This window comes from Spinacia oleracea, chromosome 4 (assembly GCF_020520425.1).
Source record: "Spinacia oleracea cultivar Varoflay chromosome 4, BTI_SOV_V1, whole genome shotgun sequence".
NCBI classification, from domain to species: domain Eukaryota; kingdom Viridiplantae; phylum Streptophyta; class Magnoliopsida; order Caryophyllales; family Amaranthaceae; genus Spinacia; species Spinacia oleracea.
The window spans coordinates 124,872,790-124,888,378 of NC_079490.1; the positions used below are offsets into that span (position 1 = coordinate 124,872,790).

The 15,589-nt window shown below is 38.0% G+C and overlaps 1 protein-coding gene across 3 annotated transcripts; it reads left to right on the forward strand.

The window, feature by feature from the left end:
* The first annotated feature begins 2,929 nt into the window (after window positions 1-2,929).
* On the forward strand, window positions 2,930-15,243 carry LOC110804807 (ethylene-insensitive protein 2.1). Of its 3 annotated transcripts, XR_002537830.2 has the most exons (9): window positions 2,930-3,465; window positions 3,623-4,059; window positions 4,514-4,600; window positions 4,703-4,813; window positions 4,899-5,111; window positions 6,762-6,947; window positions 7,029-9,818; window positions 14,296-14,917; window positions 15,002-15,243. XR_002537830.2 is itself a non-coding variant. In XM_022010414.2 (8 exons), exons 2-8 carry the CDS (start codon window positions 3,802-3,804, stop codon window positions 14,656-14,658), a joined length of 4,008 nt encoding a protein of 1,335 aa, XP_021866106.1. In that variant the 5' UTR covers window positions 2,930-3,465; window positions 3,623-3,801; the 3' UTR covers window positions 14,659-15,243. The 3 variants fall into 3 exon arrangements, 2 of the variants coding, with proteins under 2 accessions (XP_021866106.1, XP_021866107.1); XM_022010414.2 differs by having other exon boundaries at window positions 14,296-15,243; XM_022010415.2 differs by having other exon boundaries at window positions 3,629-4,059; window positions 14,296-15,243.
* The last annotated feature ends 346 nt before the right edge of the window (window positions 15,244-15,589 follow it).

Consider the following 15,589-nt stretch of genomic DNA (forward strand, 5'->3'; position numbering starts at 1 on the left):
GGTTGTTGGGAGACTTCCGCCATTGTGAATTTGTCCCAAGCGGGTGGGATTTACTAATGACCAATTGTATGCATTGTCAATTTTATTTAAAATATGTGTCCTATATGAATTGCGAATATGTATAGCAAATATATATTTACCTTTGCATTAATATTCGAAGTAGTATTTATCAAGGTTAAGTAAAACATGTTTATTGAAAAATTAATATTTAATAAGTTTGTATCTTTTCTTTCTCGAATTTATAATTTCTACTTATCCTTTTATTTAATAGTTACTTAATCTTTTAAATGAATTTTTTTTAAGAGTTATTTAATTTAATTTAATTTGATTAGTCTCTTTGTCTTTTATTATTTGATAGGTAATATAATTGCCTTTATTTTACGTTATGATCTAATGAAAAATCTTTGCGCACAATTTCGGATAAAGGAAATCGATGTGGAGCTATGTTGCCCCTAGATTTGCCTTTCTTATACTTGAATTCTATAAAAATAAATTCCCAACATCTCCCATCATACATATTTTTCTATTAAATTATAATGTATAAGCTTACAATAACTTATCACATAAACTTCGTGAAAAGACTATTGCAACAATTAAATTCGGAGGAGAGAGTATATATTATAATTTTTTTTTTATTTACTCAATTATTCGAATAAGACCCTGGAATTGTAGAAGACTCTATAGTATAATTTTTAAATTCAAAACTCTCTTATCAAAGAAAACAATGTTGAGTCCAGGGGTGAGTTTGAGGCGAGTGTGGATACGCGTGTGGGTAATAGAACGGGGATGAGTTTTATTTTTTACCCGTTCAGAAGGATATTGGGAGGGGTGAGTACATTTCCTATCGTGGGTGACGGGGATAGGGATGAGAAGTTTAGAGGAGTACGAGTGTGGAGACCTCGACCAGCCCCAAATTCATGACTAGCTGAATAATGTAAATAGTGGACTAGGTGTTAAGTGAGCAGGTAATGATGTAAATATAAAATGACTATCGAAGTGAAGGGTGGACGAGGATAACATTGTGATTGACACATGTGATGAATGAAGATGAAAATAAGTTTTTTTTATGTACCCTTATTGGTTTTTCTTTTTAAAATTAGACACCGAATGAGGCAATAACAAATTTATGCATCATTAAAATTAGGAGAATATCTATAAGGTATATGTGTCTAAACTATAGTGTAACCAGACAACCAAATTGTGAATAGAGTTTAAAATTCAAAACTCTCTTACCAAAAAATAATGTCGAGTCCAACCGTCTAGGGCTAGGTTTGACATATGTGATGAGTGGAGATGAAAATATTTATGTGTATGTACCCTTATTTGTTTTCTTTTTTTTGATAAAATACACTGAATGAGGGCAATAACAAATTTATCCATCATTAATTAAAATGAATTTAAATTTACCTAAACTTATTGGATTTGGACTTAATTAAATCTAATAGAACTAATGAAACTTATTGGATTTGATCATAACTGATTTCAATAGAGTAAACTTGAAATAGAGCAACTAACAAAATGAGGTGGGCAACAAAATTATACAGGTAACACAATTAAAAAAAAACATAATATCTGAACATATAACTTTTTTTTCAAGGGTGAAGAAAACACATATGTAATATAAGTTATAATCATTTGTTCCGAATATTTCCATAATTTTAATAGTTAATAAAATATTTTGTTAATACAATAAGTTCAACATTCTCAAAAGTAAGTAGATATACTGCACAGTTTATATAGATTCATATTAATTTAAATTTTAAAGTTACTTTGTAAGGTAAAGAAATTTCGGATAAGATGCATTATAGTGGGATAATAACTAGAGATGGCCAACGTGGCGTGTTGGATGGCTCATGAGTGAGTTTGGTGGGTCATGGGGCGGGGATAATTAACACACAAACCTCCATGGTTAAATCAGGATGGGTTGAGTCGTGGGTTGTGTCAGAAAAAATGGACAAAGTACATGATGGGTCGTGGGTTACAAGGGTCGTGGTGGGTTGTGCGTGTCGAGTGGGTCCGATGGGTTTGGTGGGTACGACATGTTTAGGCCAAATTTGACTCCGATGGGTCAGGTGTATTAGGTGGGTCTGGTGGGTTTAGACGAGTTTTAGGATCTGATGTGGGTTAGGTGGGTTTAGACGATTTTTTAAGCGTAAAAAAGTTACATATTTTATATGATTTTAAATGAATTAATATATGTTATTCACATACTCACATAAATGTGGTTAATGTTTATTTAAACAATAAAAGTTTTTTTTTTTTTAGCATTTTAAACATACAAAATAGTTTAAATTAGAAATGGTTCGGTGGGTTGAGTTCGTGTATTGGGTAGGTTGGGTTCAGGTGTTAGGTTGGATGGGTCGGGTTGCCGTGGTGGGCCGTGTCGAGTTCGATGGGGTCGGTCGAAATGGATTGTGTTGAAAAAACTCGACCCACGACACATTGTGTCATGGATCATAAGTGGGCCCACGTTACCCACTATGGGCTGTGTCAGGATGGGCTAGGCCAGACCCGACTCACTATCCATCTCTAATAAAGACTAATGAGGCATGTAATCAAATGGGTACGGGTAACACGATAAGAAAAAAAAGAGATAGTATAGGATGTTAATTGATTTTTATACCTATCATGAAATTACGGGTGACGGGTGTAAATGAGAATGAAAAATTCACTTTTTTTTCTAAACTAATTTAACTTCGCACTTAAAGTTAAAATTTGTAAACCGTGCATCGCACGGGTCCTATACTAGTTAATCCCTATAATTAAGATCTCAACCTTTTCTTATTACTAAAATCTAGTTAAAAATAACACTCATAAAATATAGGAGAAAGAAAAGAAATGGAAAAATGAAAGCGAAAGTATCGAGTCAACCCTTGAACAAAGCAAGAAAAAAAGAAAGAGGATTTTTTTCACTGTCTAGACTTCCTCATGACTCTATTTATTTAATCAATTCTCTCTCCTCAATTCATTACTTTCTCTCTCTTCCTGCCTCCATTGAAGGAACCTTCACTCCCTCCCTCCTTTCTCTCTCCTCCCTCTCAACTTCAACTCCGCCATTGTTATACCTTCCATTTTCTCTCTCCTCTCTCTCAACTTCGCTTCTGATTCTGCAGCAGATTTTTTTTATATACTTCTATATTTTAATTATTAAAACCCTAATTAGTGAGAATCATATTAATAAATGGTGATATACTGAGGTTACAGTGTTTGTATGATTGAATTAAGTTGGCAAAGATAATATTGTGTGATTGTGTGAGATTATAGTTGCTGTGACGAACTTGAATTCACGGTTTCGATTCGATTTGAGTTGGGAGGGTTGAGAAGAGATGTTTACTAAGGATTTCATGACATAAGGCGTTGGTTTTTGGTTAATGATGTATTGGTGTTTGGAATTTTAGATCGAGAAATATATTTTCATCCGGATTTTTGGTTGAATCTTCTTTGGGAATTGGAGTTTAATCAAAGGTATGATTACAATTATGCTGATATTAATGTTAGTTTTTATGGTTGAGCTTGTGATTTTGGGAGTCCCCAAATTTGAGACTTTTTAAATATTTTTTTGTTGATTATGTTATGTTATGCTGGAAATAATTAAATTAATTCGAGATTATATTGGTTCAAGATTCAGTTGGAAGTCCCAAGGAGATGATCGGTAACTGTGTTGACTTCAGCAAATGTGAGTTTGTTGAGTTGGAACAGATCTTTGTGGCTGTTCTAGGTTTTACTGGAAGTGATAATTGCAGTGTTTAGTTGATTATTTTTTTCCGGTTTCAAAGTTCTAGAGAGATTATAGTCTGTGAAATGGAGGCTGGAAGTTCACATGTAAATGTAAAGGGTACGGCGGGAAGTGTTTCGAGTGGGCTTTTTCCAATTCTGGCTCCGGTTCTTCTCATCTCCATGGGATATATTGACCCTGGCAAGTGGACTTCCTGTATCGACAGTGGTGCTCGGTTCGGGGTTGATCTCATGTGGTTTGCGTTCGCCTTTAATCTTGTGGGAGTTTTATGTCACTATTTATCTGCTCATATTACTGTGGTTAGTGGGAGAAACCTTGCCCAGGTATTCTTATAGCTATTATAAATTGGTTCTGCATTTTATCCCTGCTGTTTGTTGATTGGGTTGATCGTACCAGAATATACTAATTTTTCTTTGATAATTCGACGAGTAGCATCATCTTAAACTTTGCGTAGTTCTCTTGTTAATAAACATTTTGTCGTCCCTTGTTAGTTGTTAAAACTTAAAGATTTGGATTAGAGATTCAGTTGTTTTGCAACTTGTTGACACCAAAATTGCTTTTTTATGGTTAGTAGTATGGCTTAAAGGGGCTATTGTTCAAGCTGGAGTAGTTTCATACTTGGAAAGTTCAGAATCTTTTGAAAATTGATAATAAAAGAAAAAGGGAAAAAATGAAATTAAGGGCCTGCAGTAACCTTACTGTTTGTTTCAAGTTTCAGCCTTGCATACGTGTGGTCAATTTTGATTTATTACCTTTTTTTTTTCCATGATTCTGAAGATTTGCAGCGAAGAATATGATAAGCTCACTTGTTTTTTTCTGGGAATTCAAGCAGAGTTGTCTGCCATTACTTTGGATCTTAGTATGGTAAGTTAGCGGTCTTTGTGCTGTAAAATTGATCATGCCTTCATGACCCTTATCATAATTGACTGCATTGTTTATGACTTGTTCTTGTCTTCGTTCATCCAGATGATTGGCATTGCACATGGACTCAACATGATTTTTGGCTTGGATTTATTCACTTGTATCCTATTGACTGCACTGAATGTTGTGCTATATCCACTTTTTTCCACCCTGCTGGTGAGCTTTTATACTTATATGTGCTTCTGTCTGGGGAGTTCAATATTTTGACTGTAGTTTCTCTTTCCAATCTTCTTTCTTTCAGGAAAGCTCTAAAGTGAAGTTCTTGGTAGTATGCGTAGCAGGAATAACATTTGCCAGCTATGTGCTTGGGATGCTACTCAATCTTCCAGAGTTTCCAGCTCCTTCAAATAGTTTGCAATCGAAGTTGAGTGGTGAGAGTGCGTTTTCTTTGATGAGTCTACTTGGAGCAAGTGTCATGCCTCACAATTTTTACCTTCATTCTTCCATCATCCAGGTAATGTGGTGCTCACCAGAGTAACTTATTAACTTGTGAGTTGCGACTTGTAATTTATCTGTCGTTCAGTATTTCTCCTATGCATCATGTGTTGATGAGTATATGTTGCCACATGGCATCAAATAGGGGACGCCATTTTTGTGAAGGTAGAGGCAGTAGTTAGCTTATAATCAAATGACATATTGGTGACTCAATTTTTGCATTGTACCAAAGTTCGATTTGTACTCATTTAACTCTATACTGAAATCTGGATGTGGATTATAATATTAATGTTGCACGAGAAATGAGAATCATTCAGTCTCTAAATTTATGCTCCCTCATATTTTAACGAGTTCACTTTTTCTATTGCCATTTTCACAAACCTCACTTTGACCAAATTTTGTGCTGGTATATACAAATGTTATTATGTAAAAATATTGGACCTATGTCGAAGTATATTTTCAAAATATCATATTTTTGAAGTTTTTACTAAAAGAGAGTTTAAGATATTAATGGTCACAGTTTTGTGTTGACAAACCTGAAAGTCCAGTGGAACATTAAAAAAAAAAAAAGAAGGGATGAGAAAACTATTGTTCTTCTTTGGTTGTGATTTCTGTTACGCAGATGCTCTGTGATATTGGTTTTGTAGCCTAAGGAACTCTAGGAGCTGAAGGCATGTATTACTTGTCACTATATCATGCTGGGGAACAAATTATCTATCACTATATCATGCCGGAAGCAATAAGAAAGACCTGTATATTAATGATATTCCCTTGGTACCTAAAAGATGGTGATAATTCTAATTTTTGCCCATTCTAAAATGTGGTTAACTTCAACAATTTATTTGGAATTGTAGATCAATCATCAATGAGAGATATTTCAGTGGTACTAGGAAAAATTAAGAAATAGTGCTATATGTTCTCTGCTACCATGGTTGGTTCTCCATTCTCTTTCTAAGAGTTTTAGAATGCACTAATGCAGTGTCTTCATGGCCTGCCATTTCTTAAATTAGCATCATCTTTGATGATACATATGTTACTCTATTGCCATGCTTAAGAGTGTATGGTGCATGATAAAACTAGGGCTTTTTGTATATTGATTAGACACAAATGACTTCCGTTGTGTCTCCCTATTCATGCCAAATTTCGTTGGCATTTACCATGCACTAAATAATTACAGTAACGTAAACTTCTGGAAGGCAATACAAAATACATGAATTTTATGTAGAAATCTGTGTGAAAATGCAATCTGAGATTCTGAATTGTGCTTTTTTTTTTGTGTGTGTGTATTTGTAATCTTTAAAATTTTTGAGCAACTGCTTATGCTTGCTTTGAATTAAGGAAGAAAACCATCCGTTATTTATTAAGAAGGGCAATAAGATATTGAGGGTTTGGAGCAACTGCTTATGCTTGCTTTGAATTAAGGAAGAAAACCATCCATTATTTATTAAGAAGGACAATAAGATATTGATTGTTTGGAGCAACTGCTTATGCTTGCTTTGAATTTGGTCAGGTGCCATTGCATTCCTTCTTGAATTGCATTTTTAATTGTCATATTGCATTCTCAATACTACATTACATTGATGTCTTAAACATGTTTTCTTCTGGCTTTGGTGACTGACCACAAGTCCATAACTAACATCTTCTACTTCCTGACTTTGTTCTGTTGCAGAGGTATCAAGGGCCAGCCTGTGTTCTAAAGGGTTTGAGGTCTCAGGATAACATTATAATTAGCCTCACTCTTTCCAGCGGCATATTCATGGTGAATTATGTGTTGATGAATTCAGCAGCTAATGTATTTTACAGCAATGGCCTTGGTTTGCTTAACTTTCAAGATGCAATGTCTCTACTAGATCAGGTTTTCTTTGAAACTTTGTGGTTTTATCCTTGTTAAACACAAAATCCATGATAACTGAATTCCTCGTATTAATCGATGCAGGCATACAGGAACCCTCTAGTACCCTTTGCCTCATTTGTAATTTTGTTTTTGGCCAACCAAATTATGGCTTTAAGCTGGGAGTTTTGTGGAGAAAGTGGAGAAACGATGTTGTACAACTTTTTCAACATGGATCTTCCCGAGTGGCTTCATCGCGCTACAATTAGAATTTTTGCTGTTGTGCCTGTACTCTTTTGTCTATGGCATTCTGGTGTTGAAGGAATGTATCATATGCTAATATGCACGCAGGTCATGGTGGCGCTTCTGCTCCCGCCTTCTATGATACCTCTTTTCCGGATTGCCTCGTCTAGACCTATTATGGGTCTGAACAAGGTTTCACCTATTCTGGAGTTTATAGTCCTTCTGACATTCATAGGAATGCTTGGTTTAGAGCTTATATTTGTTGTGGAGATGATATTTGGGGAGAGTGATTGGGTTGGTAACTTGCGTTGGAGTATGGGGAATTCTGCTACATCTATCGCTTATGTTTTGCTCCTTTCTACTGCTTGCATCTCACTTAGCTTCATGCTTTGGCTGGCAGCCACCCCTCTTAAATGTGCAACTGATCGATTGGAATCTCCGCCTTGGAACTGGGATGCTCAGCAAGATTTACCCGAATCATATACAGAGAGGGAGGAAAATGCTGTTACTGAAACTAGATTTCACGACGAGGAATTTTTTAATAAGTCGGAATCATTGCCGTTGAAGGAGAAGTCCCTGGGTAGTCATCCGGATATGCCAACTCCTAATTACGACATTAATTTACCTGAGACAATTATGGACACTGTTCAAGAGCCTCATGCAACTTCTATAGAAGAAAATTCGGTAGATGATATACCTGTTGGCTCACCTAAAAGCCATCCGGACCCAGAGCAATCAGCTGTCTCTGTTGAACCAGTGTCAGCCTCTAGTGTCGTAAGCAGGTCTGCCGATGGTTCACTTTTGGCATTTAGTCCTATGAAAAATGAACCAGCTGATCCAGTTGAGAAAACCTTGAGAATTGAGGGTGATACAGCAATTGAGAAGGATGATGAAGGGGATACATGGGAGACTGAGGAATCATCTAAAGATGTTCTTGGTGTTGGTCCACCTACTACACCAGACGGGCCAGGATCATTTAGAAGTCTTAGTGGAAAAAATGATGATGGTGGGCCAAGTGCTGGAAGTCTTTCAAGATTGTCAGGGTTGGGCCGTGCAGCAAGACGTCAGTTGGCGCAAGCCCTTGATGAATTTTGGGGCCAGTTGTATGATTTCCATGGCCAAATCACACAAGAAGCAAAATCCAAGAAATTAGATTTACTGTTTGGAGTGAACTCTAAGCCTCACCTATTGCCAACTAGTGTAGATCCTGCTGGGAAGGAGTATGGAATGAAGTTTCAATCTTTGGGAGGCAGAGTATCTGATAATCCAATAAACATGAATTTATATGATGCTCAAAATCAATTGAAGTTACAAAACAGTATAGAGTCAGCATATAGAGCACATAAAGCATCTACTTCATTATGGTCCAAACAAATGCAGTATTTGGACAGCTATGGGCAGAGTTCTAGTCGCAATATGCTTGATGCTGGTGAAAGGCGTTATCAGAGTTTGCACCTCCCTCCATCTTCTGATGGTTTTGATTATCAGGCTGCAACTGTTCATGGTTATCAAATTGCATCTTATCTTAATCGGATGGCGAAGGAAAGATCTGATTATGTGGTTGGTCCATTAGAGACTACAGTTCAGAAATCGCCATCTTTGGTCCCCAACTACTATAGAGATTCCCTTGCTTATGCTACAACAACAAACAATAACAATCGAAGCCTTAATCCCAATGATGGAGTCCCCTACACCCTTGCTCATGCTGTAGAGCAAAAATTAGGAATAAATCCTATACAGTCATCTAGCATTCAGAATCTTGCTCTACAAAGAAATAGTGTCTTGCAATCTGATAACCTTTTCTTTGATCCTTCCTCTAATGCACCTGCTGAAAGTAACAACAACAAGAAATATCACAGTTTGCCTGACATCTCTGGTCTCTCTCTTCCTCGTCGGAACTTGTATTCATCTGATAGGAGTTCTCGGTTTGACAGTCCTAATACCTCTGTGGGTTTTGGAACATCAGTTGGTCGGACTTCTTATGAGCCATCCTCACTTTCAAGTACAAGACCAAGGCCTGTGGCGCCCTTGGCATTTGATGAGCTTTCTCCGTCTAGGGCATATGGAGATGCTATGTCATTGAGATCAAATTCAGGGGCTGATGCATGTTCTCTTTGGTCTAGGCAGCCTTTTGAACAGTTTGGTGTGGCTAATAAGATTAGCAATCTTGGAGCACAGGCAGCTGGTAATAGGTCAGCTGTGATGATGCAAGAGGCTCCTTCAACTGCAGAGACGGAGAGCAAATTGTTGCAGTCGTTGAGGCATTGCATTTTGAAGCTCCTGAAATTGGAAGGATCCGAATGGTTATTTAGGTCTAATGATGGTGTAGACGAAGATCTCATTGACCGGGTGGCTTTGAGGGAAAGGTTCTTATATGAAGTTGAATCTCGAGATTATAAACAATCACCCCACATAGGTGACCCTCAGTATTCATATTCTGAGAGGAAGCCTGTTGCTACAATTAGGGGTGATGACACAGTTTCTGCAAATATGATTTCTTCAGTCCCACAGTGTGGAGAGGGCTGTGTTTGGAAAGTAGATCTTATTGTAAGCTTTGGTGTGTGGTGCATCCGTCGGATCCTGGAGCTTTCACTAATGGAAAGTCGGCCAGAACTTTGGGGAAAATACACTTACGTCCTAAACCGTCTTCAGGTATCTCATCTAATTCAAACTCAATACTTGGATTTCTTCTGAACTTTGAAACTGCTGTCCATTATTATGACTTGCAAAATGCCAATCATGATTTCAGACACAATTGGTTTGAATTGCGGTTCTCCAGTTGGTCTGCTCATGATTTTGCTGCTATGATTTGGAATCCTGCTTAGGTTGGTGGATTTAGGTGCCAGGTTTGCAAAATATAAATGAGTTGATGGACGGGACGCTTTTTGTTGGATAACGATATTTTTTAAAATTTTAATTACCTTTTAAAAGGGAGTTGGGGAAAGGGCTGATAGTCCTCTTGAGTAGGGGTGTTCATTAGCGGGTACCCGGCTTAGCGGGTACCCGCACTTGCGGGTAGTCAAAATATTGCCCCGTGACCTGACCCACAAAAACTGGGTACCCGACTTAACGGGTACCCGATTATAACGGGTCGGGTAACAGGGTACCCGGTTATTTTAATCTTAAAAGTCAGCACCTTTAATAATATAAATCCATGTATACAAAATTACAAAAATGAAATATCCATTGAAATTAATAAGTATCCTTGAGACCTTGACTCACTGTTTACAAAAATCATAATTCAACATGTTGCTTGCCAAATTTGAGATGTCGGGCAGCAAGCCTACGGAGTATAGAGGCAGCGACATCAACTTCAACTACAAACAAGCAGGTTCGTTGATTACCTTGAAGATTACCTTGAAGATGTTACAAGAGGAGGAGCGACGTTCGTTGAGAGGAGACCAGCCGGTCGCCGGTCGACGGTGGACTGGGAGACACCAGACAATCAGACACGAAGAGGAGAAGACTCAAAGGAGAGGAGGAGACTAGGAGAGGAGAGACAAAACGGCAGACTTGAGAAGTTGAGAGTGAAAAGAAAGTAAGAAACCCTAACAAAATGTCGCTAACTCAGTAATCCAGTATCCATATTTTTCTAAAAAAAAATTATTTACCGGGTAATCGGGTACCCGAATGTACTAAAACACTGACCCGTACCCGACCCGTCAACCCGCAAATTGTAGCGGGTCGGGAACCCGCCCCGCGAAATTCATAAATTTTGGAAAAAATACCCGGTTAATTTGAAGCGGGTTATCGGGTTAGCGGGTCGGGTTAAGCGGGTCGGGTTTTTTTGAACACCCCTACTCTTGAGTCTAAGAAAACAGATTAGCAGCACTCCGATCTTGATTTATGTTTGAGAAACAATTTGCGAAAGTGCCACATACATGAGCCTTTGAGAGCTATAAACATCACTCTCACAAATAACCTAATGGCAAAGAAAGCAAATCTACGCAGTATTGTCACTCTAAATAGTCGAATAGTGTAGTAAGAAGTATAGTTTCTATATTAGTCAAGTCACTCACTAAATAACAAAGAAAGGTAATCAACACAGTATCTTTTTCCACAAAGCGCAGCGGAATAACGTAGGAAACCTGTAGGTGTTCCAAAGTTATCGGCTACAGCAGCAGGAGGGTACAATAGCTCACCCCTAGTATACGTCAGGGTTTCATAAACAGATAGCCAGCAGTTTTAAAAACAATGGGAACTCAATTTTAAATAGGAAAATTGACAAGATAACTCTCATGTCTGCTCATATTATCGTATCCAAAATAACCAGTTGGTAACCCTTTTAAACAAGTCGAAATTTCATATAAAACATTCTTGTAAGTCCTATTATCAACTTACTTATTAGTTTTCCTCTCCTCCCTTTATCTCTCCTCTCCACCTTCTCCTCTTCTCATTTCATTCCTCACCCTATCCAATGATACATTGATACCCATGCCCCCGTGTAATTACGGGGACTCTCCTCCTCTCCCTCCAAATTACCATTGTTGGCTGCAGGATAGCTCTTCCGGTCTCCCTCCCTCTTTGCCGTTGGCTGACACCTCTTCTCTGATGACTTCCGTCTCCTGTGACCTCCCCAAATTGTTTATTCTTCGAAATTTTCATGTCCTGTCTCTCTCTCTCTTCTCCATCTCTTGAAATACGGTAATGATATTTTCAGTTTAAGTGTTCGGTGGGGTGCAGTTTAATGTTTTAACTTAAACAGTCGAACAGACTCCACAGACTAGCAACCTCGTCATACTCCTAACCGAGCATTCTTCTTCCTGCTGACCTGCCTAATTTTTCCCAGGACAACAAGCTATTATAGTCAACCTGATGTTTGAGCCAAGAAAATTCTTTTGGGAGGAGTGAAGCCCCAGGGAGGCTGACTATACGGGTCTTATTTCTTTGTTATTCTCTTGAGAGAGGGAAGAACCTCTATCTCAGAAAAGTGAACATATGACTTTGGAGATCCCCCAGTGTTTTTATGCTTAGCTCTTACCCCTTTTCCTGCCTCTTTTATTTCCCATCAAACGTCAACAGAACCATGGAGGAGCAGAGCAGAGAAAAGATGGTTGATTGACAGGAGAGGCCAGAGACTATCAAAATAGAACTGGCTACGTCTCTTCACCCACTCAGAGACGGCAGTTCCTGAAGATAATCTCAAACGAGAGATAATTTTCTTTGGGGCTTTCCCCTGGATCATAATGGGCTTCGTTTAGTGGAAACTCCTAGAAGTGCTTTCAAAGATCCAGCCGTGAGGAGAGACCGAGAGACTTAAAGAGATTTAACTACAGTTCTATAGGGATGATCTAGTAACTCATTTTCTGTGATTATGTTCCATTTTAATGTTGTAATGGGTTCTCTGATTATGTTCCATTCTTAGCTCTTGCTCAATTTCTGTGATCATGTTCCATTTTAAGATTATGTAGCTAAATAATGGGAGAATACCATACGATTTCTCTGGTCTTCCGAGGACAGCATGTCCATTATGTTCATGGGTATACGTATACCTAGAGCAAGGTGTATCCAAGGCTATATTTGCTGCTCATTGTGTCTGCTTTATGCTCATTTGGCTCCATTCAAATGAGCAGAAAGATAGCCTTGGCCCAGGAACACCTAAGAATTTTTGTCAGGAGAGGGGGTACAAATAGAAATCATGTAGTGAGTCACTGAGTTGTGGGCCTTGTGGCCTTATTGTAAGACCAAATCAGAGGAAGGTCCTGGCCTGAGTAATTTGGTTCCCTACATATTATTGGTGGTTCTCATCCCATAGGTAGTCTCCACAAGCGAAGCAACTCGACTAAATAATAGGTTAGCTTCCTTAGAAGGTGAAACTAGTGCTTAGAATTCGGTGCTGTTACCATAGTAGCTGCATGAATCAACAAGTCCACAGGAATGCATCCACATTTCCAAGACAAGACCCTAGATAGTAGATAGTCAGCTTGTGTGAGCACTACCTAGTGTTTCTTTCCTAATAAAAAATCCGTAGGGGGGGGGGGGTACCTGGTCAAATTTTAGGATTTTCTATTTGTGAGCAATAAGTTTTGTTTTCCTCGTTAATATTTCTGGTTGCTTTTTAGTAGGAACTTTTTTTTTACCTCGTGTCACATCTTTTTTTCAAGGAATGTAACAAAACTTGATGAACTTTTTCATTAAGCCCTTTGTTATTATCATTTTCTGCTTCTTTATTTTGGGATTACGTGCTTTACATTTCCATATTGCTCCTCCTATATTCTTGAATCATGATGGCCTCCATCCATAATCTGCCCCCACTAGCACACTAAATGTGACTCATTAATACTCAAATACACAACACTCAAGACTTCGCTTGCCTCTAGTTTGTTGTTAAATTAGTGGTCTGGAGTCCTTAACCTTAGCTGAGTAATAGTATTTAGGCACTAAGTTGATGAAAGTAGAATTTTATACTCTGGCTATCTTAGTTGGTTGTTCAGAGATGTGATCATGTGTATTATTTTTCATATATGCATGACTGCATGTTATGTGAGCATGTATTTCTGATGATTTTTGCCTACTTCCTTATTATTAGACATGAGATTCATTTCATTAGTCCATTTCTGATGGAGCCAAAGATACATTTGTTCTTTTGGCTTGTGGGATGCAATGGACTAAATCAAAATGGCTCTTAAAACCTCTTTGCTTCCTTTCCATGAAGTAGAAGATGGTCGTCCCGTTGTTGTCCCGTTATCGCTTTTGGGTCAATTGGAAACAACCTCTCTGCAATTGTAGGGGTAAGGTTGCGTACACCTGACCCCCCCTTACCCCGCTTCTTGCGGGAGCCTCTTTGAGGCAATGGGGTAATAATAATGATGATAATGATGATAATGAGATTCATTTCATGTGTTCAATATGTAGTTGACAATGACAAAGAATATTGTATGTTCTCTCGTGTAAAGATTAAAATAAAATAAAAATTCATTTTATCCATGGTCTTGAGTCCTTAACCTTAGCTGAGTAATACTTGTTTAAGCTTGCTTCTAATCTAGATTCTTTTTTTCCTTTTAGCTAATTGTCAAAAGTCCAAATTGCCTTTGTGCAATGTGTTGCTTGGTGTGGGTTATGGAGTTCATATATAATATATTACACCGTAGCAAGTTTTTAACCATGCCTGGTTTTACTTTAATAACAGGGTGTTGTTGATGTGGCTTTCTTCAAACCTCGGGCTCCAATGTCCCCATGCTTTTGCCTTCAAATACCAGTTTCATATCAGATGAGATCAAGTCCACCTGTTTCAAATGGTATGTTACCTCCGGCATCCAGACCAGTGAGCAGGGGAAAGGTTACAACTGCAGCAATGCTTCTTGAAGTAATAAAAGATGTTGAGATCGCAATTTCATGCCGGAAGGGTCGGTCAGGCACTGCAGCGGGAGATGTCGCCTTCCCCAAAGGGAAAGAAAATCTGGCTTCCGTCTTAAAACGTTACAAACGTCGCTTGACGAACAAACCAGTGGGAACATTTGATAGCACTCCTGGATCGCGCAAGCTTTCATGAATTTTCATCTTCAGCATCATACAAGGTATTGAACACTGTTGCTGATTTCTGAATTGTTCATTTTTGGAGGCAGTTGATTATTTTAATTGTGGTGATGGAGCTGTAATTGGGGTCGCGTGGCTATCTGGGTAAACACCCATGTGTTTATTGGAGTGCAAAACTGCAAATCTTATCTTTTGAATCTGAAATGTATACACGGGGATGGCTTGATGGACTTGCAGGTTTTATAATTGGCCGAATGAAAGAAAGATGAATAGAGGTAGAGAAATCATTGTCTGATAAACGATCAATAGGCAGATAAATGCATTTTATTGCTGAAACTAACAATGTGCATTCTTTACAGTTTACACCAGTGCACCATCATCTGCCATCTGGATAGAGCCACTGTAGAGTTGTAGATCATTTATACTTGATAGTATTACTGCTTTCTCTCCAAGCTTTACAGTTTTGCTGTCTTGATTCATTGTTAAATTTAGTTTCATATGCTGTTGAATGAAACTTAAATCACCAATCAACCAATTACCCTTGATCATAGCTCAATATCCCATGTGTTTGAATATTATTAAATGTGATTATTATTTTCAACTTTTGGAGTTTTCTTGAATTGCCAATTTGCCATGTACAATGACTCTGGACAAGGTATTTTAGGCACAAGTTGTATGCAGTATGTTGTATAAGTTGGATACACTTGATGCTAAAACAAGGCAGCATTTTGTACCACCATTGTTTTCAAGCGTTGTAAAATGTTGGGGAAATTCTTGATTACGGTATATATGTCTTATAAATATCATCTTACGCTAGGAAGATTAGTTCGCATCCAAAACAAGTAGCTGTATTGGAGATTACTGAGGAGGACATCTGTTCGCGTTAAGCACCTGCACTAGGAGTTCTTGTTAATTTCTCACCATAAACTTCAATCTCGAACTTGTTC

What these genes read in the sequence shown, in the direction of transcription:
- LOC110804807 (XM_022010414.2), top strand. Translation starts at nt 3,802, where the DNA reads ATGGAGGCTGGAAGTTCACATGTAAATGTAAAGGGTACGGCGGGAAGT. An exon ending in CAATGTCTCTACTAGATCAG is followed by an intron (nt 6,948 to 7,028) that starts GTTTTCTTTGAA and finishes TAATCGATGCAG; the next exon opens with GCATACAGGAACCCTCTAGT. An exon ending in ACGTCCTAAACCGTCTTCAG is followed by an intron (nt 9,819 to 14,295) that starts GTATCTCATCTA and finishes CTTTAATAACAG; the next exon opens with GGTGTTGTTGATGTGGCTTT.